Genomic DNA, 21,275 nt, shown 5'->3' with positions numbered 1-21,275 from the left:
AAAACTACCTATTTTGTGATGTTAACTATGTTAAATTGGGAATGCAAACAAGGAAGACATAGTATTGCTCTGCAAACAATTTGTAATCTATTAAGAACTTAAGACAAACATATACTTGAGAATGACACAAAGTTGAATATAATTAGTGCCATAGCAGTAAGGGACATAATAATATGAAATCTTTTGTTGGGAGGAAGAATAGAACCATTAAATCCTGACTATGTCAGTCTTAATTTCATATTTCTGTTGGGATATCAACAAAGGATGTGATCCTCCAGAGTTCTTTGGATCATCCATCCAAAATATACATTGTATTATTGTACAGTAATAGATTACTTTATGATGTCACTTATATGAGGCACTTAGAATAGTCAAATTCATAGAGATGGAAAGTAGAATAGTGGTTGCCAGGGGTTGAGGGGAGGAAAAGAGGGAAATTTATTATTTAAAAGGAATAGAATTTCAGTTTTGCAAGATGAAGGGTTTTGGAGATAGATGGTGGTGACGGTTGTGACAACACTAAGAATGCATTTAATACCACTAATGGTATGCTTAAAAAATGGTTAAGGTTGAAGATTTTGCTATGTGTATTTTACTACAATAAAAATTCAGAAAAAAATTATAGGATTGTACTGTATTCAGTACGAGAGAAACAAGATTAATGAATTCACAGGCTGATACAGAAGAAAAATGTAATCAAAATAACAACAGTTTGCTAGGTTCTGTACATGGTTTCTAGAAAGGGCTAGGGTACCATGGATTCAGACATAAGAGTGTGACTAACTTTGTGCACGGGCATTGGAAATTGGGGTGCGTAGAAAAGGGGGTAGCAGTATATATGAAAGCTTCATACAAGAGTTGATATTTGAGCTGGCCTTAAAAGGTGAATAAGAGGGGCACCTGGGTGGCTCAGTCTGTTAAGCATCTGTCTTTGGCTCAGGTCATGATCCCAGAGTCCCAGGATCCAGCCCCGCATTAGGCTCAGGCTCCCTGAGCCTGCTTCTTCCTCGGCCTCTCCCTGAAGCTTGTGCTCTCTCTCTTGCACTCGTGCTCTCTCAAATAAATAAATAAAATCTTAAAAAAAAAAAAGGTGAATAAGAGTTGGAAAGATAACAGAGAAGGTATTCCAAACAGAGGCACAGAGGTATTAAAGGGATCAAACATCTATAAATTGAGCAAAGTTGTCTGGCTGAAGCACAGGACCAGTGGAGGAGAGTGGTAGGAGGCGATGTTAGTGACACAGATGGGTAGAGGATACACTGCTTATCATGTTTAGATTATGTTCTAAACCAATAGCCTTAGTCAGAAATAGGCTTCAGGATTACTTGTGAAGGTTTCAAAAATGCATATGGCCAGATTTATCACTGAAGATTTGGTTTAGTATGTCCAGAGTGGACTCTGGGCTTCTTCATGTTGTCAAAGGTCCACAGTAATTCAGATGGGCTTCCAGACGCCCTATGATAGGTAATATGACACTGCTAAAGATTTTATTTTTAAGGCATGTTAAGGTTTGGGATGCCTGGGTGGCTGAGTTGGCTGAGCATCTGACTCTTGTTTTTGGATCAGGTCATGATCTCAGGGTCATGGGATCAAGCCCCATGTTGGCTCCATGTTCAATGGGGAGTCTGCTTGAGATTCTCTCCCTCTCCCTCTGCCCCTTACCTCTGCTCATTCTTTCTCTCTTTCTGTGTCACCAAAATCAATCAATCAATCAATCAATCAAGCTTTTTTGGAAAAAAAGTGTTAGTGTTAAGGTTCACTAGCTCTAAAGGTTCTAAAGGCAGTATGATATAGGATGTGGAGTGGGTGGGACCTGAAGGGAAAAAGACAAGACAGAAGGTTTGTAAAGCAGATGAGAACTAATGACAGTTTGGGTGAAGACAGTGGCAACAGAGGATAAGAATAGATTGAAAGGCATTCCGAAAGTCAAAATTATTGGACTTGATGGCCAAGTACATCACAATGTATAAAAGAGAGAAATCAAAAACACTGCTCAGATTTCTACATCAGATAACTGGATGATGGTGGATCCATTAACTGGGATAGAAAATGCGGACATAAATCCAATGTCTGGTAGATTGTCAAACAAGTGGGTGCTCAATAAATGTTTGTTGAGTGAATAAAACCCCTCTAATAATAATGATCATACAACTGTGGATTGTAAAAAAACGAGTAAGGATTTTGTCAGTTTTGTTGGTTTTTGACAGATCTAGATGTGCTGGGGAGGGGAGAGAGTAGGCTGTGAGGAAGATATGCAAAGCAGGAGGTAACATCAAAGCAAAAACCCACAAAGGTTAGAAAGTTCTAGAAACAGTGAGTAGATGAGTTTACCTCTATGATAGTGAGAAGAGACTGTAAAGGTATAATGGCCTCATGGTGTGGTATGTCTGAATGTCAGGCTAAAGAAGTTTTAATTAATTCGGAAGGTGATGGTAAGTCATGGCTTTTATGCAGGAGTCTTTAGGATGATGGTCTTTAGGACACTCTTACAGCAGCAGTGGGATAGGATTGCTTGGGACAGGAAGAAATCTAAGGGAAGAAAGATCAGTTAGGAGGCTACTGTGAGGGTAGAAGCAAATGATAATAATAAGAAGAACAATGATGGTCACAGTAGGAATGAGAGGCAGGAGCAGAATCCAGAGATATTTCAGAAAAAAAATTAATATGTAAGATCAAGTTCCATATTGAGGTGGTTGGAGGTTAGAATTGGATTTAGGGTGAACCCTGGGTGACAGAGTGTTGTGGTGTCAGTGAGAAGAAAAAGTGGCATCGGGAAGGTGAGCAATTTTAGGCAGAGATAAATGATTCCAAGGCATCAGCAAGGTATCCAGGTGAAGATATATTTTGGGCACCTGGAAATGCAACACTGCAGTTTAGAACACAGACTGGAGCCAGAAATGTAAACTTGGGAGCCATCCGGTATAAGTGATAAATGATGTGCGTGAGAGGATAGGAGAGCCAAGGAAAGTAAAAATGAGCCCTGTGGAACAAACCATGGGGGTACGCTTATGCTTGGCTGGGTGAAGGAAATCTTGGAAGTAAAAGAAAAGCAGTCCCAGGGAGGAACGAATAATTTGGAAAACATACCTTTGAATAAAAAAAAAGTGGGGGTGGAGAGCAGAGCTTCAAAAAACAAAGAGTGGTAAAGAGTCAAATAAGGAATTTGAGGCTGAGGAAGACTGGCATAGGGCAGGTGGTTGGCTGACAGGCAAGGAAGCATTGGTGGGGATGATGCTGGGTTGACTGGGGTGAGTGAGGGAAGGTGCGGGGTAGGCCATATGGAAGCCAAACGTCTCCACATCATTTCTGATGCCAGAGCCAGAAGTACCAAGAGCTTGGTTCCTGGCCTTGTTGCCATTTGGTTGTAATGCATTCAATTCTTGGTATTCTCAGTAGTCATATAACTTTCACTGAAACAACAGGGCAAGCACTGTGGGTGCAAACAGCATTTGGAACATGATTCATGAACACTTCGGGTCTGGGAGCACTGGGTCTCGATGCTTCCTGAGAGGAAAGCATCAAAGTTAAAATGACCATTTTGCACAGCTGTCTGTGTGCCAGAGCTGTGGGTGACAATTAACCAAATATCACCACACTATTAATTGAACAAATCTTTCTGTCACTAATTTGAAATGGTACTCTCATCATAAACTAAGTCCCCAGATGGATTTGTGTCTATGTTTGGACTCTGTTTCATTCCATTTTGTACCAAACCTGCTGGTATTTAATTGGGATTGCCTTGAATCTATGAATTAATTTGAGGAGAACTGGCATCTTTACAGTATTCAGTCTACTAAAAAGAAGCATACTTAAGCCTTCTTTTATGTGCCACGGTGGAAGATAATTACTTTTTCATATAGTCCCAAGCTCGTCCTTTTCAGTTTATAGCTATATATTTCCTTTTGGAGCTGCTATTGTAAAAGCATTATTTCCTGCATTGTAAGTGTGTGTGTATCTGCGTGTGGAAGTAGGAGAGATGTAGGTGTTTTCTCAGATGACCAATTAAAAATCAAAAGAAATAATCTAAAGCAAATTGAAGTTTTTAATAGCATCTGACCTTCAATGAGCTGATATACATATAAAAAATCACTTTGGATAATACTGTGATGTAAAATGGGGAAAAATGAATGCACTTTATTTCACTTTTGTCTGGCTAACATTTCCACACATAAGCCAAGCTGGGACTGAAGTTGAAATGTGATGTCTGTTGAGGCCTGTTACCAGCAGTGGGAGCTCCATTTTCCTCTTTCTACCACACGAAGCCCTAGCTAGATGCTCGCTCTTGCCACCTGAAAGCCAACTCTGCTGAGCCCTGCTGCTTTGAATCCATGACCATGACCATCAGGTCTCCCACGTGTCCTCCCAAGGCGCTGGTGAATAGGCTTCAGGAAGCTGCACAAGCTCTCCGCTGCAGAGCATACTCACCAGGGACAGAGGGGTTTGCACAGAGTTGATGTAGCCACGAGTCAGGACACGCTTGGCTTTTATTTCTGCCTTTATCCCAGTCCTCTGAAACTTTTCAACTTGAAGAAAAACTGAGAACTATTTAACAAATCTGGACAAGGGGTCAGCAAGCTTTTATTGCAGACAGCCAGAGAGAAAACATTTCAAGCTTTATGGGCCATATGGTTTCTGTGAAAACAACTTAACTGTGCTGTTGTAGTGTGAAAGCAGTCCTAGACAATAAGGAAATGAGCCTGGCTATGTTCTAATAAAACTATTTACGAAACAAGTGGTGGGCCAAATTAGGCCCAGAGGCCAGACTTGGCCCTATGGTTCACAGTTTGCAAATCCCTATTTTAGACCAGCAAATTTCCAAACCATTTATTATTTATATTAAAAAAAAAAATAACAGTCTCCATGGAACTAAGCGTGACAGGCTGCAAAGCACTGGAAGGTTAAAATGTAGAAAATCACCAGAATCAGCTCTCGTATCAATCTCTAAACAACAACCCTAAGCATAGCTTGTATTTGTCTGCTTTATGAAGCACAAGGGGATTATAGTAGACAACAAACACACATATTACACTAAAGTGTGGTCACTGCTTTGAGGGGGAAGAGAAAGTCAAATGAAAACACCATTATTATTAGTGATGGGAGTATTTGTTCTTACTTACCAATCCTGTACTGCATTGAAGGATTCTTCATTTGTGATGTCATACATTAAAATAAAGCCCATGGCCCCACGATAATAGGCTGTGGTGATAGTCCTGTATCTTTCCTGGCCTGCTGTGTCCTAAAAAATAACAACAATAATCTCTCAAAAAATAAGGCAATACATACTTGGGTAAGTGATTAATTATTCCAAAAACAGTCATAATAGGGAATCTAGATTATACTTGCAAAGTATAACTATATATGTTTTTCATCTTGTTTTCCCTCATGATTTTCATATGGCAGCTCTGCAATATTATGAAAAAATTCTTTTTTGGTAAAGATCTAGCTCAAAATACCTTCTACATATGTTCATTCCTGTTAAGCAGCAGAAAACCATAGATAATACAATAAAAAGAAAGATTATACATATCAAAGTCTGTAACTTTTTGTATAGTTTAAAACTAAAGGGGTTCATTAGTCCCATCATTATGTATTTATAATCTATCTAAGTACAAACCACTGTGGGAGAAAAGAAGAATTTCATGAAAAGGTCCCTGCTTTTAAAAGCACACAGTTTAATCTCAGTTCATTCAACTGTAAAGGACTAAAAATATCTGCTTTGTGTGAATGTTTGAGTTAAAAGACCTGTACTTCCTGCTCTCCTATTACATTGCTGGGGGAGTATGGACAAGCCATAGGACTTCTGTAACTAAGCCTCTCTAAAGTCTAGCATGTTTGTTGGGAGTACATGAAACAGTGTATGTGAAGTGCCTCACACAGAGCCTGGCACACAAACAGCGGTCGATAAATGCCAAGTATTAACTGCTGTTCCTAAAGGTTGGGGAGCCAAGGCTAGCATAAGATGGGAGAGAGGAGCTTACAAATACAGGGGTTCAGGACCTGCAGAAGAGATTGCACACAATAGTGAGATCTGGGAATAAGCAGACACATCACTGAAGTCACCTATGTCATGTACGCTGTTCAATGTAGCTCAAGAAATTATTCCTCAATTCAACTGACTCTTGCCCATTTGTCTTCACAGGATCTGGGTTATGGCTTATAATACCATGCTCCTAGGTTTTCCCCTTCACCATTTATCCTGAAGACCAGGCTCTGATTTCTCTTTCCTAGTACTTCAGGTGCTGAGCACTTTGGACAAAAATGTTATCTTCTTCCTGACTTTAGTCTGGATCCTCGTTCTCCTCTTATTCCCAGAGATGCCTCCTTTGCACACAGAGTACATCCCAGCTTCCTCTAAAACTGAATAGCCCTTAGAGGGGAAGCTAATGTGTTGGATGATACAAGAATAGCTTCTTTGTTGTCAAAATGAAACTAACATCTCCTGGGTCTCACCCTTGGGATGGGCTCATGCTGGATATGCTATTCCTCAACCACAGGTATTCTGCTTGGATGCTTACACTCCACCATAGACTAACCCATAAGAAACTTGAGATTGCTTACAATTTTCTCCTAATCTGTGTGGTATGGTTTACTCACCCCCTGCAATTTCAAAGGAGGGTGTTCTCCTCCTCCTGAAGAAGGCTGAGGAAATCAATAAATGATTCCAGGAGAACACAGGGGCATGAAGCAGAAGTTGAAAATTAGCCAAGGATGTTACTTTTCATGAAACCAGCAACAAGGACCAGGGGTGGGACTGGCCTGACTAGAAGATACTTATATGGTGATATCAGGAGAATAAATTTCTAAAGATAGGATGGAAACAAATTATGGTACCCCAAATAGCAAAAATAGAGCAAAATCTGTGGGAAAGAGAAAACAAAAAGGAAGGTATAGATTTTACCACATGAAAATTTGACAATTCCCTGAATATAAAAAAAGGTATAAATAAAATTTAAATGATAATCAAATAAAGTGAGAAATATATTTGCCTTGTAGCAGAGAGACCAAAGGTTACTCCCCTTAATATATTAAGTAGTGCTAGAAATCATTAAGAAAAATGTTAAATAATCTAATTTACAATTGTTGATATAGAGGCACATGAATAACTAATTAATCTGTAAGAAGAGTTGAATCCCAAGCATAATAATGCTGCAGAGTTGCATGTCTACATAAGAGAAGTTTCCTGGACATTATATGAATGTTTTATTATACTTTGATTAGTATTTTATAAATATGAAAATGCAGATGGTTGAGATAAATGTGAATACCATAAACTGCATAAAATTTGGAAAAATAGTTAAATTTATTAGGCAGAAAGAAGCCAATCTTGAGCTCATGTGGATATTCTTAATTCATCGGATTTAATTCAATGAACAGCATATCCAATTGTGAAATAAGGAAAAACTTTAGAGAACCAAATTTCCAAGGACTATATTTACAAAGCATTAAATAATCACAGACTATGTAATATATTTTCAGCTTTTGGGGAACAAAACATCTTATAACTAGGCATTTTATTCTCAAACATCTCCTTTGGTGGTGGGTGCCTATTTTTCAGAATGTGTTATATATAAAATTATCATTTTTTTTCTTATTGTGAAGTAACTTTAAATGGCTGTCTAGTCAATGATACCGTAATAGTGTTGTATGATGACAGATGGTAGCTCCAGTTGCAGTGAACTCAGCATCATGCATAGACTTGTTCACTATGTTGTGCACCTAAAGCTAACACTGTGTGTCAACTATACTCAAATAAGAGAGATTTTTAAGGTCATAAGAAGTAGGTAACAATTTTTTTTTTCTTTTTTTCTTTTTAAAGATTTTATTTATTTATTCATGATAGTCACAGAGAGAGAGAGAGAGAGAGAGAGAGAGAGAGAGAGGCAGAGACACAGCAGAGGGAGAAACAGGCTCCATGCAGGGAGCCCGACGTGGGATTCGATCCCGGGTCTCCAGGATCGCGCCCTGGGCCAAAGGCAGGCGCCAAACCGCTGCACCACCCAGGGATCCCCGTAGGTAACAATTTTAAAAAGATACAAATCTAGAGAAAAAAAGCTTTTTAGCATTGATTGAGTAGTCTTCCCACAGGTTGGGGACCCTATTCCTGCTGCCTTCTCTATGTAACAGACAGCTTTCCCCTGATTTTTCACTAGGAGAAAATAGCCAGTACACCCAAGGCACTGCTAAAAGGTGACCCAGACCCTTCCTGTCAGGCATGTCTTCCACATAGACACTGAATAATAGTGTGTTGGAAAAACTATGACATCTCTTTCTTCTTGACCTCTTCCGGTGATGGCTTCCCTTTTCATAAGATGTTAATTTTATTTTGACAGTAAAGAAACTAGTTTTAGCATGATAAAACATTCATTTCAGTCTGTGAGTGTATTTAATCTTTGAGAGAGCAGAAATCAAGGCCCCATTATATTATGATTGATATGTTACAGGAAACCACACGGTTGGATAGCCACTATCAAAATTTGAAAGTAGATAGAAGGAGACAAAAAACAGCTTTCATGAAAAAAAAAAAAAAAAAGAAGCTTTCAGAAAGCATTTAAGTCACAGCAAGGATCAGGACCTTCCTCACCATTCTGATTTGAACCCAGAAACACAATCTAACTGGAGGTAGTTGTCACCTAAAAGCTCTCAGGGAGAATAAGAAATTGCATCACATAGGGGTAGTGTTTTAGGGAATACAGAGGGTAGTTTTCCTTCCCATTGCAAAGACAATAAAAAAGAGTAAAACTAAGCTAATAAATCAGGCACCAAGTTGACTCTTCATTGGTTTTGAGTCCTGAAAACAATTTCAGAATCACAAATTCATTAGCATATTCTCTCCCATGGTATCAGGAAGAAAAAGAAGTCAGAAAAACACTTCATTACATTTGACATTTACTAATGATGATAGAAGGTTGTATCTGAAAGAAAGGAACATTTTATAATGTCAAGTGCCACTAATGTAATTAAATGTGAGCAGTCTCAGAAGGTAACTGGCTAAAATGGGACCTCTTCTCAATTTGCTCAGAAAAATGGCTCCAAACCTTGGTTTTGCACTGTTCCTCTGCTCAATTAATTCTGATAACTGGGGATACCTGCTGATTTCCTATAAATGTAGGCGTCCTATAATTGAAAAACACAACTGGAAATCTCTTATAAAGAACATGAAGGTTAAAAATATGATTAAAAGTGAAAACTTTCTTCCATGAAAGTTAGCTGTCATTTTCTTCTCTTCTAAAAAAAATAAAATCATTTTGGGTGGTTTAAATATTTTGATTTCTCATTCATGTTTGTTTTGTTTTGCTCTTAGAGAGAGCTCCCGTGCAAGTGAGTGGTGGCATGGAACAGGGAAGGGGGACAGGTGGGGAAGGAGAGAAAGAATCCTGAAGCAGACTCCCAGCTGAGTGTGGAGCCCAACGTGGGACTCAATCTCATGACCCCGAGATTATGACCTTAGCCAAAATCAAGAGTCAGGTGCTTAACCAACTGAGCCACCTAGGCACCCAATTTCTCATCCATGTTTTTAAGAGGGATTTTTTACTTTAACGATGGGTTTGATTAGCAATACTTGAGTATACGTTAAGAAAGAACTGTAAAATGTAAAATATTAGAGCTTGATAAGTAGAAGTGATTCAGTTTGAATTTTGGAATTTTTGTCTTTGCTTTTTTTTGCCTTCATTTTTTTTCTGATGAAATATTCTATATATTTTTAACTGTATGTATTGCATTCCCAAACTCTTCTGAAGTTAATGCAGAGATAATGTGCAGTTTTAAGACAGAGGGAATAGCCTTGGTTTGTAAGGTCTGAATTACATTATAGTTTGATTTTTGTTTATAATGCTCTCTGTATTGGGGTAAAGGGAAAATGAAAGTAAACATTAGGAAAAGAATATAACTCAAATAGTATCATCACAATCAAAATACATTTACTGAATGTCTAGAGAGAGAAAAATAGATTGAAGGATAGATTATCCTAGTATATTATAAAATAGATAATTTTATGTGTGAAGAACCTAAACCAAACACATTGATGTTAACTCATCAACAAAAGTAATTTAAGTAAGGGAAATAATATGTGATATCCCAAAAAGACTGTCAACAGAAATGCAATATGAAGATCCTGCAACATAAGACATAAAACACACATTATTGAATTTCCAACACACGTTATTGACTGTTCAAATAGACACAAAGATATGAAATGGAATAAATACTCAGTCATTAAGCATCCAAAGAAGTAGTAGTCTCTTGTGCTTTGCTACCTATTACTTGTAGGAATTATTTTGAATCATCAAATGAAGATTAAACTCTCCTTAATATAGTTTAATATTACTGCTGATTGATCGATTCATTGATTCATTTGTTCATTCACTCAATAAACATTTGGTGAATACCTACTACCAGGTAGGGATTGCAATCAGTTTATTTTTTATTATTTTTTATTTTTTGCAATCAGTTTAGATTGAATTTATAATCTATCTGTTGGAGATATGTTTCTGTATATCTTAAAGCTCTACACACTAAACGCATTTCATTAGTCAGAATATCATATTCCGTACATGACAAAAAAATTCAGTAAAATCATGAAAATATCATTTCTAAAGAACAAGACAGCCTAGCAATTTAAAATTATAATTGAGGCCACCTGCTCAGCAGTGAGGTTTTCTGGTTCATGGCCACTGAGTGGTCTACATTGTATTCCCTCTGAAAAATATGTTTAAACTCTAACCCCAGAACTTGTGAATGTGACCTTATTTGGAAATAGGGTCTCTGTAGGCATAATCAAGCTAATATGGGTTCATGCTGGGTTAGGGTAGGCCATAACTAGTATCCTCTGAAGAAGAGGAAACAGAGACACAGATCACACAGAGATGGTCACATGGAAGCAAAGGCAGAGATTGGAGAGATACATCAATGAGCCAAGGAAGCCAAGCATTGCTGGCAACCACCAGAAGTTAGGAGAGAGGGATGAAATGAATTCTCTGCTAGAACCTGAGAGGGAACATGGGCCTGCCAATGCTTTTATTTAGGACTTTTAGTCTCCAGAACTGTGAGACAATAAATTTCTGTTGTTTTAAGTCACTCAATTTGTGGTACTTTATTACTCAGCACTAAGAAGCTAACAGTCACTGACCCCAGTTTGGAATCTTTGTGATCAGGGCAGAAGCAATATAAATTTCACAGCTACCCACACACCTGTTTACTACTCTACAGAAGAGAAAATATCAAAAGTTAAAGATAGCCTTATGGACAAGGCTAACATAGTTTCACTGTGTGAATTCAGGAAGGATGTTATGCTAAAGTGCATTACTATATTCCATTTACATAATATTAATTCTGTTTAAGAAAAGGTGAGTTGATATGCGCTTGGGATTTTAAAAGATAGATCTTTATATATTTACGTGCACATACATACAAGGTAATTAGAAGGAAAGAACAATGTCACTTGAAATGACAACAATTATATATATTGCTTTATGTTGATATTTCACCCCTAAATGATTGACATGCTATTGTAGAAAGATCCATAGTCATGACATACACTGAGACATGACCCTCCAAAATGGTGATAATTACACATCATTTCTCTTATGTGATGGTACTTTCCCTCAAGTTGTATTTATTTTTTCATTTTCATTAGTAGGCAAGCATAAAACAGCGTTGCATATAGTCTTATAAATATAGTAAGCCAAACAAGAAGCTTAAATATTTTATGCTTTCTTGTGGCATATTTATTTTTGGAATGAAGTAAGAACTTTTTTCCTAACAGCAGTTAATCTTCTATTAAAATAAAATTTACAAACCACTTTTCTCTACTGATCTTGTATAAACAGGCCTTTTGAATTCATTTACACACATTTACACAAGCATCTGTAAGTCAAGGCCACATTTTAGAAGAGAGTACTAAGAAACTGGTCTCTAAATAGTTCTTCAATCAATTTAGATGTCCTTCTTACCAAGTGTCCTTTATCTATCCTTCTTACACCAGTTTATTGATCAGATTTTCTTGTTATGATGTTTAGCTTTGAAATACTCAAACCTTCATTTTATAATGGCACCCACTTCTAAGTAAATCATGATAAAATAAACCCGAGGCAGAGGATAAAACTTGACCTATTATTTCTTGGCAGTGTTACCATGGCAATTCATCTTCCCTGAAGAGAGGGACAGCCACATACAGCTTTTTTATAGGTGGCCTTTGACTCCACTGTCAGTAAGACCCTAACATATTAACCAATTATATGTTTCTGTTCATGAAAGTTGAGACACTTTTCAGTAAACACTAAATGCTCTGGCAAACTTGCTTCAAGACCTAAACAAAACTCACAATCAAAGCCATGTAAAGGGCATCTTTACTCATTTTATTTAAGAGCTTGTTTTCTAAGAATGATTAACACAAAGGCAGAGAAAGATGCCATTTTTTACTTTCTTTTTAATTAATCTCTTTGACATACTTCTTCCCACTGGGATTTTGATTATGCTCAATTTTGTCAAAACCTGGGGCATAAATACTTAAATGAAGGCAAGCTCAGAGCTTTTAGCCAAGGGTGGTGATTGTTTTTCTTCACTGAACACAATTCAACATGTTTACAATGATCAAAGGATAACAGGCTTTCAAGTGGGAATCTTATTGTTGGCCTAAAATTGGCAACTAAGACTCAAAACTAGACCCATTACAAAGGGATGGAGCTTTCACTCACATGAGCCACATGCCAGTTAGATTGGGTTGGGCGAGTGCCCTCATGGGCAGTGGGAGTGTTGACCTGCACTTGCACAGGGGTGTCTAAGACCTGGAGAGAGATGGCAGGGTGGATGGGGCAGGGGCAGAAGAGAGTCTGATGTCTCACTGGTTTGCATGGCTAGGTTCCATGAGTTTCCCATGGACAGATAAACACCACAGCAGGTAGCTGCACTTGAGACATCTAACCATTAATTCACTTTGTGAGAGGTATGGGAGTCTCCTGGATGAGGTATGGGAATCCAGTAGTATCCTAAGGGGGAAAGGAGGGAGTTGAAGGAATGTTAAAAGGAAAGGAACCTGAGTAAAACTTCCACGTCATGGCACTGTGAAGCTCTGCAGGGCTCCCTGAACATCCTACAAAAGGGAACCAGCATTCAGCTGTATGTCACACGGAAGGTGTGGACAACAGGATAGGCTTAGCTGGAGAAGTCAAGAGAGAACCATAATTCACATCCAATTACGTGGAGTCATCTGCTCTCTCCCTACCTCCCAGCGCTCTTTCCATCTCTGACACGGGAAGAGCAAGAACCAGAAAATGGAGAGACATAAATGGTGAAAAACTGGATCGAACCCCTCTTACTATTGTACCACCAGCCCCTTGGAATACAGCCAGATTTATAATAAGGGAAGAATATGAGTATTAAATTGGATATGACAAGTGCATATTAAGCTAAGCTCGAGGCTCAACAATATTGAGCATTTTTTTGAATAGGCTTTATTTTTTAAGATATTAATCATTTCTTTTTAGAGAGAGAGAGAGTGCACACTGGGGGAGAAGCAGAGGAGGAGACCAATGGATAAGCAGACTCTTCACTGAGCGTAGGGCTTAATCTCATGACCCTTAGATCATGATCTGAATTGAAATCAAGAATCCCATGCTCAACTGACTGAGGCACCCAGGTGACCCAGGATTTATTTTTGTTAAAGTAGTTTTAGGTTCATAGTACAATTGAATGGAAAATTTAGAGATTTCACATATAGAGATTTTCCTTCTACATAGTCTCATTCATAATCTTCCCCATTACCAACATCCCCCACCAGAGTAGTTACATTTGTTGCATGACTGAAACAGGACTGAGATAGAAATAATACTAATGCATGATATTTAACACTGATGGAGTTAGGCTTTTCACCAGTCTAACCACCAGTGAAATTTAACAATGACAATGTGAAGACCGTAAACTTGAGCAGGACTTCCCACACTTCACAGTGAATTCACATCTATCATTTCATTTAATTATTCTGAGGTAGTAGACCATTCTAAAGATGACAAAACTTAGTAATAAAGAGGTTAGGCACCAGTTCTGAGTTACAGAACTATTACAGTGGGAAATAACAGGAGTCATATTAAAGCCAAGCTTTTCGCATATAAAGCCTAGTCCTCCCTCCAAATATTAGGTTGGATATTGAATAATCTAGATTTTCTTTTTCAGTCTGGTTCAATGTTTGATGTTATCATTTGGCTATTTAACACCTGCTCCACATATGTGTTTTTTGATCTTTGTCAGCTTCACTTTTCAAACTCCACTCATTCTTCAACCAAGGGTAGCTGTGCCTGGTCTCAACACTCAAATAAAACTGTTCATGCAAAAGAAATCAATGACATCCTGACTGCCACATCTAGTGGTTTAATTTTTGGTTCTGATCCCAGTTGTCCCATCTGAAACAATTATTACAGATGACAAGCCCTTATCTCTTTAAACCTACTCTTCCAGGGCATGGTTCTCTAGTATAGGGTATAAAGGGGCACCTGGGTGGCTCAGTGGTTGAGCATCTGCCTTTGGCTCAGGTTGTGATCCCGGGGTCCTGGGATCGAGTCCCGGGTCAGGCTCCCTGCAGGGAGTCTGCTTCTCCCTTTGCCTATGTCTCTGCCTCTTTCTGTGTCTCTCATGAATAAATAAATAAAATCTTTTAAAAAATTTAGGGTGTAAAAAGTCAAGATATTATTAAATGTGGAACAGTGGACAATACTGTTATGTAGAGTGGGAAGCAGTGGCTGATAAATTATTCTAAGCAACTGAGGTTGGAGAAATAAAGATATTACATTTTTATTTTAAATATAAATTGTGGAATTTTAACAATTACCTTATTTATAACAGATGTAATTTTCAAAGTAATAAAGGAAAGGATGAAATTGGAAACAATAAAAGCACTCAACAAATTCAAGACAAAGCAGTAAATGAATAGAAAGAATCATAGGACAGCCAAGCCAAAATCATAAAATAAGATATAAATACAGCAGTAATCAGGTTAAATGTTTATGGGCCATTTTTTCCAGTAAAAAGGTTCTGATGCACTAGATCAAAAATCCTATAAGAAAATAATAAAAAGGTATTTAAAAACCTTCTATGACTCAGAGCTGAAATAGACCTAGAAAATTTAGTTTCTTGTTTACAAATGTGGAAATGAAAGCCCAGAGAAGCCAGTGAGATAATCAAGTTCATGCAGCTAAAAAGTGCCAGATTTGGGGGATCCCTGGGTGGCGCAGCGGTTTGGCGCCTGCCTTTGGCCCAGGGCGCGATCCTGGAGACCCGGGATCGAATCCCACGTCGGGCTCCCGGTGCATGGAGCCTGCTTCTCCCTCTGCCTGTGTCTCTGCCTCTCTCTCTCACTGTGTGCCTATCATAAATAAATAAAAATTTAAAAAAAAAAAAGTGCCAGATTTTCGACCAGAACCCAGATTCCCTTACTTCCAATATGATGCTCTGTTAAATTGTATTCCCTTCTTCTTTTCAATAAAAATATATTTAATCTTTATAGACTAAGTTCTGTATGCACCTTCTTTCCTTCCTGAAAATACTAGGCCTGCATCCCAGACTGATGACATTTTCTCCTAGAGGGTAGAGAAAACTGTGATTAGTAATAAGAATAAAAACACAGTAATTTAAAAAGTACCCTAGGTGATTTTCTTCCTATTGCCTTGACCTAGGCTTATGGAAAAACAATTTCTTGTCGAATTATACTTCTTTAAAAATATGGAAGGGAAAAAAAAATATGGAAGGGAAGTAATGAAGGCTGAGAGGGAATAGTGGGAGATTTTGTTTTGGTAAAATTTGTGAGTTTTGATGTTGTCATTAAAAGATGAAAAATGCTGGTGACATGAGAGAATTACATTGACTTCAGTGTTTCGTACAAGTTCAATTTGACATATCAGTGTGACAATGGTGGGAACACGGCTCTCGGACACAAGAATGTGGTCAAAGTCTCCTAGGAGAGCGGCTATTTATAGGATGCCTTTGAAAGGATGAAGAGAGGATGAAGATCAGAAGCCCCTTCAAGAGGAGGGCAGCAAAGGCGAGCTTGCAAAGGCAAACTGAAAAAGAAAACTCAAAGATTTCCAATTTTCTTTTGAAAACTTAAAGAGGATGGTTATAAATTCTGTCTGCATTGCTGTGCAGCCGCAGAGGGCTGGAGCACCTGTCCTTTCAGTCTTGTGTTTTCAGGTTCAAAGGAACTTCAAGAAGAAATAAAAATATCCTATCGCATGGCTATTCCTTTATTCTTCTCCACTCTCCTCACCAAGAAGAACAAAACGAATTCGTAACTTAGCCCAATCAATTTAGTGCCTAAGTAAAACTGACACTTGGGCTCAAAATTTATATAAGGAAAAAGTCAGGTTGTTTTAACTAATCAATATTCTGTCCAGGCCAACTTCTTGTTAAAAACTAACCAGACAGTGAAAATCTATATTCCTAATATTGTGCTGGGTACTGAGGAAAAAAAAAAAAGACAGAAAAAGCATCCATGAGATGCAATCTCTAAGGGAAACAATTTCTATTTCCCATAAACTGGCAAAAATGAAGCTCACAAAGCCGTCTGAGAACCTGGCTGTGCTTGAAGAGTTTAGTGTGTGATGTGTGCAGCAGATGCTGGAGGAATCAAAGACTGAAGTGAGCTGGAAAAAGCTCCAGGAAAAGCTACGGCAGGTTCCCTAGTGATGAGTAGGTTTTGAGAGGCTGAGAGGAGGTGGTGAGCAGACACAGCCACAGTCAGGATGCTGGGAAACACATGGAAATGCAGGAGGGCATGAAGAGACTGACACCGATGCTATCCTTCGGGATTGTGACTTGCACTCCTCCCCTGCAGGCACTAAAACACATTTATCTTTAAATACAGCAGAAGGTTTGTTTGTTCTGCATCTGAAAATTCACCAGGTGCTGCAAAAGGACAGATTTCCCTACTTCCCCTTTCAATTATAGTATCTGGAAGGGGAAAAAAAATAAAACAGGTAACAGGTTCTGGTTTCTTCTAGAGCAGGATGCACAATCCAAAATGGAAGAGAGGAGAATGTAACCTGTGACCAGGTACCAGCTGGGTCAGGGAGTTAAACCCCTCTGCATTTTTACTTTCTAGCTAAAATAAAGTGACCTACACTCTGAAGATTGTGGTGAGGATTAAATAAATGAACATATCTAAGGGCTTCTTGCATATACTAGGTGCTCAGTAAATGGGACCTCTTTTTTCCTTGTCTCTCAGAAGCAGCAATGTGTGGAGGAGACAGCAAGGGCTTTGGTGTTAGAACACCTGGGGGTCCTACTTTGGTTCTGAGATACATACCGTGTGTCTTTAGAAATATCACTTAACCTCTCTGAGCATCAGCTTCATGATCTCCAAAATGAAATCAATACCTAATACTGAGTTGAAATGAAAGCTGCAAATGAGAAAAGTACTACGTGAGCTATAAAATGCCATTGCCAGCATCGTTATTGATTGCATTAAGGATAGTAAAGAATTGAAGCTAGCATGTCAAATCCCAAGAGAAGGTGCCTGTTAAGATGCAAATGGGCTGCTTAGTAGAATATTATTCCTTACTTATCCCACCCTAAGGGAAGGAGCGGAAATAAAGATGTGTGTCCTTCAGAATCACCCAGAATCTACATGCCCTCTTTTCCTCTCTCCATGCCCCTATCCATAAAAAGGGACCTGATTTCAAAGATAAAACACACAATAAATCTCTATCATGACTATTACTTGATTATGCTTATTCATTTCTTTTCTTTCTTTTTTTTTTTTTTTGCTTATTCATTTCTTGAGGGTCCTCTACACATTCTTATTTTTATAATTGTTTTGCCTTGCCCATCACTGAGACAAAAGGCCTCGTGAATCACAACAGCATTTCGAGGTGAAAGCACTGGGTCCCACATCTCAAACCATCGCTCACTGTAGTTGATGAGAACCATTTAACAATAAGTATTATGTCTGATGAATGAAGTCTCTAAAAGACACAAGAGACAAAGGGAAATGAAAATGTAGAATCCAGATGCTACAGAAACAGAAGTCGCTGGGGCGACTTCATTCCAGCCTCCATGTAGGCAGAGACCAAGCGCGCAGCAGGCAGCTGGCTGTGTAAGGGACACAGGGGAAGGAGAGGAGAAAATAATTGTCCTCGGAGGAGAGCACCACAAAGCCAGGGAAAGCATGTTTACTGTGGAAAGGCTTCTTGACCAGAAACAGCATTGCTACTAATAACGGCATACATCTCTATTTTAGAAGTGAGTCTAATATATTTCTTTGTCTCATGAATAACCTTCACCTTAACTAATTTTTTAGAATACAATGAGACGATATTCCACCCAAGTGGAATCTCTAAACATCAAAGGCAGCTCTGAATTGCTGACTGGTGTTTCACAAGTTGTCGAGTCAGTGGAAAACATGAATCCCATTGCCTGGCATCTGGGAAGCAGGGACATTCAAACCCCGGCCTTGGACAGCGTGGGTCGACTTCAAACATGACCCCATGTGATGGGCATCAGGATTCTGTATAAATCTTATAAGATTACATAGCATTAAATTTTATCAGGCACAAAGTATCTGGGATAAAATCAAGCAAGGGTAATTGCAAATACAGCTTCAAGATCAGATCACGAAGTAGAAGACAAACCCAGACTGCCTGCCTACACTTTCTGGTTACATGGAAACCGTCAAAAGATGGCTTCGATTGTTAGTTAAGCAATTTTCTCTTTTCTCTTCAGTTGTGATCAGACACCGATGTAGAGCTGAGTCTGACGTCGGCTCCATAACTGGAGGAACGGAAATAGGAGACAGAGGTCAGAGGCCAGCTACAAAGATGATTATAGGGTTAATGAGAGATGTGCCTGTGGAAAAAAAATTCAAGGAGGCTTTATTAAGTCTCAGGAGTCTGAAGAGTGACTTCCTACAAATATGAAGATATAAAAGTCTTTCTGAGAGAGCATGGGAAGTGGCTCTTTCTTTCTTTCTTTCTTTCTTTCTTTCTTTCTTTCTTTCTTTCTTTCTTTCTTTCTTTTTATTTTTTAAATAAATCTTCATTCAAGACAGGAATGGACTTACTGGGCTGGGGAGGTTGGAGGGGGTGCTGGGGCTGGACATTGGCTGCAAGGACCAGGGGAGCTAGGAAGGCAGGCGCCCCATGCTGAGGACTGGCTGCCAGTAGCAGACTCTCCTCTGTGGAGGGGAGGGAGACCCATGGGCACCCAGGGCCCTCTTACCATTGTTATTGTGCCCACTGATTTTGAAAGGGATAAGATCCAACCACAGAACCATAAGTGAACAAAATCTAAGAGAGGCCAAACTCATACTAAAACTTGATATAACCTAAATATACAAAAACATCTACCGAATTTATTCAAGCTGAATTCTATTTAGGAGTTAATTCCTCTACTAAGTCAGAAAAAGCAAATTTCCAGAAGTCATTACAAATCAACCAACCGCATTATGTCTCCAGATCAAATGAAAAAGAACCATTATGTCTCCAGAACAAATGAAAAAGAAGAGTTACGCTAGCCAACACCTTTTCAATTTAAGAAGAAAGGTTAGCTAAGACTAAGAAAACCAATATGGATGGGGAAATAAAACCTGTGCGTAGAGCAACATTTAGTTTTTATTTTTCCTAGTAAAAAGTTACCCAAATCACTGCATTACAAATAGACTAAATAGATCTATAAATCATTTGCCAAACAATCTGGCAGCCCATAAAAGCATTTTTTCCCACATTTAAATTTCACTGACAACACGGCTGCTGGCATGAGAAGCCTGAAAGGGCATTAGCATTCTGACTATAATTCAAATTTTTACTTTCAACACAAAAAGTTCTTTGGGGGCTTGTGTGCCAGACAAATGTATTTTTCTTACCATGTCAACAGACTCTACTGCTTGAATAGCTTGATAGCAGAGTCAGAGAGCAGATGCACTGGCATCTACTGATCCCTCTCCTACAGGAAAGACGGAAAGCTGTCCAGCTGGGCACCACCCAGCCTGGAGTATGCCAGGCTTGATGATCACGCTGCGCTAATAAGGTCAGGGTCTGATCCCTGTGTGTTCTTTGTTCTGCCTGACTAGATGCACAAGCTGGCCACTTATTTCACAAATGTGAGGGAAAGGTGGATGACCAAGGGGGTGAGGCTGGATTTGCACAGACCCATCATCCTTCCCAGGAAAAAGAATGAATGATTCTTTATACCCAAAGACTACTCAAACTGCTGAGGATCATGACGACTTGGGTCAGGGTTTCTTCCCTTTGGAAGCCAAGAGCAATAAATTCTGATGTAGCCCAGACTGGCCTGAGGGCACAAATGGCTGGGGAAGTTTTAGGAGACCTATTCTTTCCAACTGGCTTATTTATAAATTATAGTTGGCAATTGAACATAGTGCCACACCCTCAGAAGCTCTCCTTTGGTAGATTTGATGGTGGACTCTGGGAATTGGCACTCTCTCCAAGGACCCTTGGTCATTCTGATCCTCGTAGTTCGACCAATATTGGACAACTGTGAAGGGCAGGGACTCTGGGGTCAGGTGACTGGTGTTCACACTCAGGATCCATCATTTACTAGCTGAGTGATCTTAGGAAAAGAAATCCTACACCTCAGTTTCCCCAACTGTAAAATGGGGATCATGACTGATCCAAGGTTGTTAAGAAGATTAAATGAATGAACACAAGGCAATTGCTTAGCACAGGCCCTCAGACATTGGAAGCCAGCAATACATGTTAGTTATTATAACTTCCAGTGGCTCTTTTGTTCTTTTTTTAAAGTTTCTTTCTTACATGTAACATTTTATATGACAGTATTTTTCATGTTTATGGTCTGGATTTTTTAAGTTGCCATAGAAAGTCATATATATATATATATATATATATATATATATATATATTATTTTCATGGTGTTCTGGATCTAATTCTCGTATGCCATTTTTTTTCAAAGATGTGACTACAAACCATTGTTAATTTACATTTATTTATTTATTTATTTATTTATTTATTTATTTATTTATATTTTTTAATACCCATGGACACAACGTTTAATTTTCCAGTCACTCCTGAATTCCATGAAAAATTACATCTACTATTTTCCAAGGTACTAACAACCAGTATTTATGGAGTGCATTCTTTAGTTAGATAGCCACTTCCTTTCCACTAATTCTTTTTTTAAAAAAATTGGAGTTCAATTTGCCAACATTTTGCCTAACACCCAGTGCTCATCCCACCAAGTGCCCCCCTCAGTGCCCATCACCCAGTCAACCTAACCCCCCACCCACCTCCCTTTCCACTACCCCTGTTCATTTTCC

The 21,275-nt window shown here is 38.7% G+C and overlaps 1 protein-coding gene across 2 annotated transcripts in view; it reads right to left on the bottom strand.

Moving 5' to 3' along the window:
* The window catches only part of RAB3C (RAB3C, member RAS oncogene family), a 269,784-nt gene that overhangs the window by 145,581 nt on the left and 102,928 nt on the right, over positions 1-21,275 (bottom strand). For both annotated transcript variants that reach the window (XM_041768354.1, XM_041768353.1), the window contains exon 3: positions 5,118-5,236. In XM_041768354.1, the coding sequence (XP_041624288.1) occupies positions 5,118-5,236 (119 nt within the window). The remainder of the gene's footprint in view (positions 1-5,117; positions 5,237-21,275) is intronic.

Source organism: Vulpes lagopus, chromosome 8, assembly GCF_018345385.1.
Source record: "Vulpes lagopus strain Blue_001 chromosome 8, ASM1834538v1, whole genome shotgun sequence".
In the NCBI taxonomy this organism is placed as follows: Eukaryota; Metazoa; Chordata; class Mammalia; order Carnivora; family Canidae; genus Vulpes; species Vulpes lagopus.
This window is presented reverse-complemented; position numbering and strand designations above follow the sequence as displayed.